Source organism: Brassica oleracea, chromosome C4 (genome assembly GCF_000695525.1).
Source record: "Brassica oleracea var. oleracea cultivar TO1000 chromosome C4, BOL, whole genome shotgun sequence".
NCBI classification, from domain to species: domain Eukaryota; kingdom Viridiplantae; phylum Streptophyta; class Magnoliopsida; order Brassicales; family Brassicaceae; genus Brassica; species Brassica oleracea.
The window spans coordinates 40,450,165-40,453,926 of record NC_027751.1 but is presented as its reverse complement, the minus strand read 5'-3'; the positions used below and the strand labels follow the sequence as shown (position 1 = coordinate 40,453,926).

At 34.8% G+C, this 3,762-nt stretch overlaps 1 protein-coding gene across 1 annotated transcript; it reads right to left on the bottom strand.

Annotated features, from left to right (window-relative positions):
* Positions 1–301: 301 nt before the first annotated feature.
* On the bottom strand, positions 302–2,927 carry LOC106337668 (tryptophan N-monooxygenase 2). The gene is made up of 2 exons (XM_013776791.1): positions 1,857–2,927; positions 302–1,262 (listed from the first exon to the last, which is right to left on the bottom strand). Exons 1-2 carry the CDS (start codon positions 2,853–2,855, stop codon positions 630–632), a joined length of 1,632 nt encoding a protein of 543 aa, XP_013632245.1. The 5' UTR covers positions 2,856–2,927; the 3' UTR covers positions 302–629.
* Positions 2,928–3,762: the final 835 nt, after the last annotated feature.

The following is a 3,762-nucleotide window of genomic DNA, read 5'->3' as shown; positions in this document are numbered from 1 at the left end:
CAAATAACACTAATATGAGGGAGAGAGTTTATTATAAGGAAGAAGAAGAAGATGTAATGGTTCTTTGATTATAAACTCTTGTTCTTGTTTATGGTGTACAAAAGAGTGAGATGAGTGATGGTATTTATAGTGAACAACAATACATAAAATAACAAAGATGGTGCTTAATTTGGTAAATGAGTGGGTGATCATAGTGCTTGATGAGTAGATGATCATAGTGCTTGAGTTGGCAAATGAGTGGATGATCATAGTGCTTGAGTTTGGTAAAGAAGTGGATGATCATTTCAATGCTTAATTTATAACACAAAATACATTTTGGAATGGAGAAATAATTGCCAGCTACCTTGAGTATTGAGTTATGCATGGCTACACATCGATGTGAGTACAAACCAAAATAAGGAGGTACCTACTTATTAATTATCAGCGTAACACCAATAATTTTCGAAAATATATATAGAGAAAGAAAAAAAAAAGCAATTGGAAACACACTGCAAGTGTTTCCAAAAAGGACCAAAACCGAACAAAGTTTGGTTAATGATTTGACCAAACTTTAGATTACACACGTAGATAAATATAATTATTCAAAGTATACATATATATATATATCCTGGCCGTACATCACTGTCGCCTCAGCTTACCATCGGGTACAGTTCCTCCGACAACCTCAATTCTCCGACCATAACCAAAGGCTTCGCAAGAAACATATCATGGCTCGATTCAATCAACTCGACACGTGTCTCACCTCCAGCTAGTTTCCACTTAAACCCTTGCAAAAGCCTAGCGAGCATCATGACAGTTATGGCCGTACCTAACGCAGGAGCAGCACACCCTCTTTTTCCGGTACTAAACGAGATAAACCGGAGATCGTTCTCGGTTAAAGTCACTTCCAAGCACTCATTGAGATGTCTTTCCGGTTTAAAGCTTAGTGGATCAGACCAAACCTTAGGGTTACGACCAAGTCCGTAACGGCTAAGTAACACTTGACTTCCTTTAGGGATATGGTACCCAGCGACGGTTGTGTCGGAGAGTGCCACATGTGGGAGGTTAAACGCGGCGACGGGATGAAGACGGAAAGCTTCACGGATAATAGCTTTGAGATAGTTAAGTTTAGGTATGTCGGATTCTTGGACGAGTCTTTCTTTGCCGACGACTCTTTCGATCTCTTCCATTGCTTTCTGGAGGATCTCCGGTTTATTTATCATCTCCGCCATGGCCCATTCCACGGCGTTCGATGGGTTGTCTGGAGCCGCCATTACAAGTTCCTATTATAAAATAAAATTTAGAAATGATTAGTGAATTGGTTTACTATTCTTTGCATGGACTCAAGAGTCAACGTGAATATTAACTATGTACGTGGATGTTTTGGCATTATACCCTTTTTCGTTAGTTTGAGCGACAAGATAATATAGTTTTTTTGGTTCTTTATAGAACAAAATATTTTTATTCTCAACTTTCTCACCATCACTTCAACTTAAAAATTGTTAAAACTAGCTAGAATAAATTTAATTCAGCCATTTTAATTCCAATAATAAACCTTTTCAAAGATAGTGTTTTGGTTTTATGGTTTATTTTCTTTAAATGTTCTCCAAATGCCACATAATACATTTTTTTAGTTTTAAATTATTGTTTCATATATTGTAGAAAGTATATCTATTTTAAAAACGTCTAAACCCATCAAGTTTCTGCCACTTTAACACAATAGTAGAAAACGCTAAACTATTATTAGTCTACCATTTAACAATAGATCTATAACGTATTTTATAATTAGTTTACAACACAATTTTTTTAAAAAAAAGTAAAAAAAAAAAAAAATATATATATATATATATATATATAATATGTATGCAACTAGTTACCTTAATGGTTGGTTTGATTTCATCAGCGGTAAGCAAAGGGTGGCCATCTGCGTCCTTGATAGAGATGAAAATGTCTAGAAAATCTTCAATCTGAGTTCTCTTTCCTTCTCTCCACATTTTAATCCTCTCATCAATAATAGGATCATGATATTTATCCATAATCGCACTAGCTTCTCTCATGATCTTCTCATGTCCGTTTAGATCCAATCCCGTAAGCATGGGTAGATAATCCGATACACAAAACGCAAACGTAAACCCTAACCCCTCAAACATAGCTTCCATATGCTCAATATCTTCCATGGTTGGTCCACCATTGGTTTTGGTTTTCTCCGAGAACGTCCTCGTTCCGAACATAAGCCTCTTAATAGCATTTCCACAGTAATGCCTTGTAACAAAGCGGAGATCGACCGGTTCAGAGTTTTTAACCATGTTATAAAGCCAAGCGGTTAGATGATCGGTTTCTTCAGCTCTATTATCATGTAGCCATCGGTGCCTTGCCGGACAAACAATCTCCGTCATGATCACTTTCCTCATCTTCTTGAATTGTTCACCGAAGGGTGTGATCACGCATGTTTTGTAGCCGTTGGAGAGTATCTTTTGAGCGTAAGTGAGTGGTCTTGATGCAAAGAGTGCGTCTTGTTGCTTGAATATCTCACGTGCTATCTTAGGACATGTGACTGGAATGACGTGAGTGTTTCCTAGACGCACACAAGCTATCTCCGTGTTAAGCTCTTTCATGAGGCTATGAAGCCACCGGAAAACAGGACGGTTTTTAAGCATTGCTGGAAGCATTCCTACGATCGGAAAGCCGCTGGGACCCGGTGGGAGAGGGTGCAGCTTCTTGTTATGTGAAGATGACTTTATTTTCTTGAATATCATTAAGAGAGAAATGACTACAAAAGCTTGAAGTGTTGTGAGGAAATACATGTTGCTAAACGGAGATGTTTGGGGACTAGGCTTGGCCGTGAGATCCGAAGAGTTTGATGCTATAGTATCCATTGTAAGGATAGAAAAGAAGAATACGAAGAAAAAGTGTTGTAATTGTGCTAATTGTTTTTCCAGGTATCTTTCTTTCACCTTGTTATTTATAATGTCACATCAACTTAAGTAGGTTTAAATGACAGTAACACCCTTTATGTGGTGAGAAGGGAGCAGTGTGGAAGTAGGGGTGGACACGGATCGAGTATTCGGGTTTTTGAAGGTAATCCTGATCCGATCCAATTCAATCCGTACCAACTCTGATAATTTTTGTTTTAGATATCCGTAAAAGTTTAGATTTTTAACCGAATATCCTATTTGATCTGCACAAATAAAATAAAAATTCAAAATAATATAAAATAATAATATTTTATTACAAAATATAGATATTTACTTAAAAAAATTCTAATAACTAATATATTAAATTTAATGGATAAAAATATTGCAAACTCATATAAAATAAAATATTTATATGTTAGATAAATATAATTTTTAAATATATGAATATATGTGCATATAACATATCAGATATTTGTTTTTAAAAATATTAATATTTACGATTTGATTGGATATTTCATATTAGTATTTGCTTGTTTCTAAAGTTATGGATATCCAAATTTTAAGTTTGAATCAAAATAAATAATGAATCGAATCAAAATTTAAGGATATTTTATCCAGTTTTCTGCGGAAGGCATTGGTCAGTTAGACCGATTTGGTCTATCTACTGATGAATGTCATCACCATATTGAGCTTTGTAGGGCTAACATCCAAAATAATAATAATTATATAATATAATAATAATATTATTATAATAAATTCATACTTTTTAATCATTTTGTTGGTCACCTGCCAAAAATCCTCGTGTTATATATGCATTAAAACAATCCTTCAAAACAGTATTTTCTACGGATATATGTTTTTTTTGTGA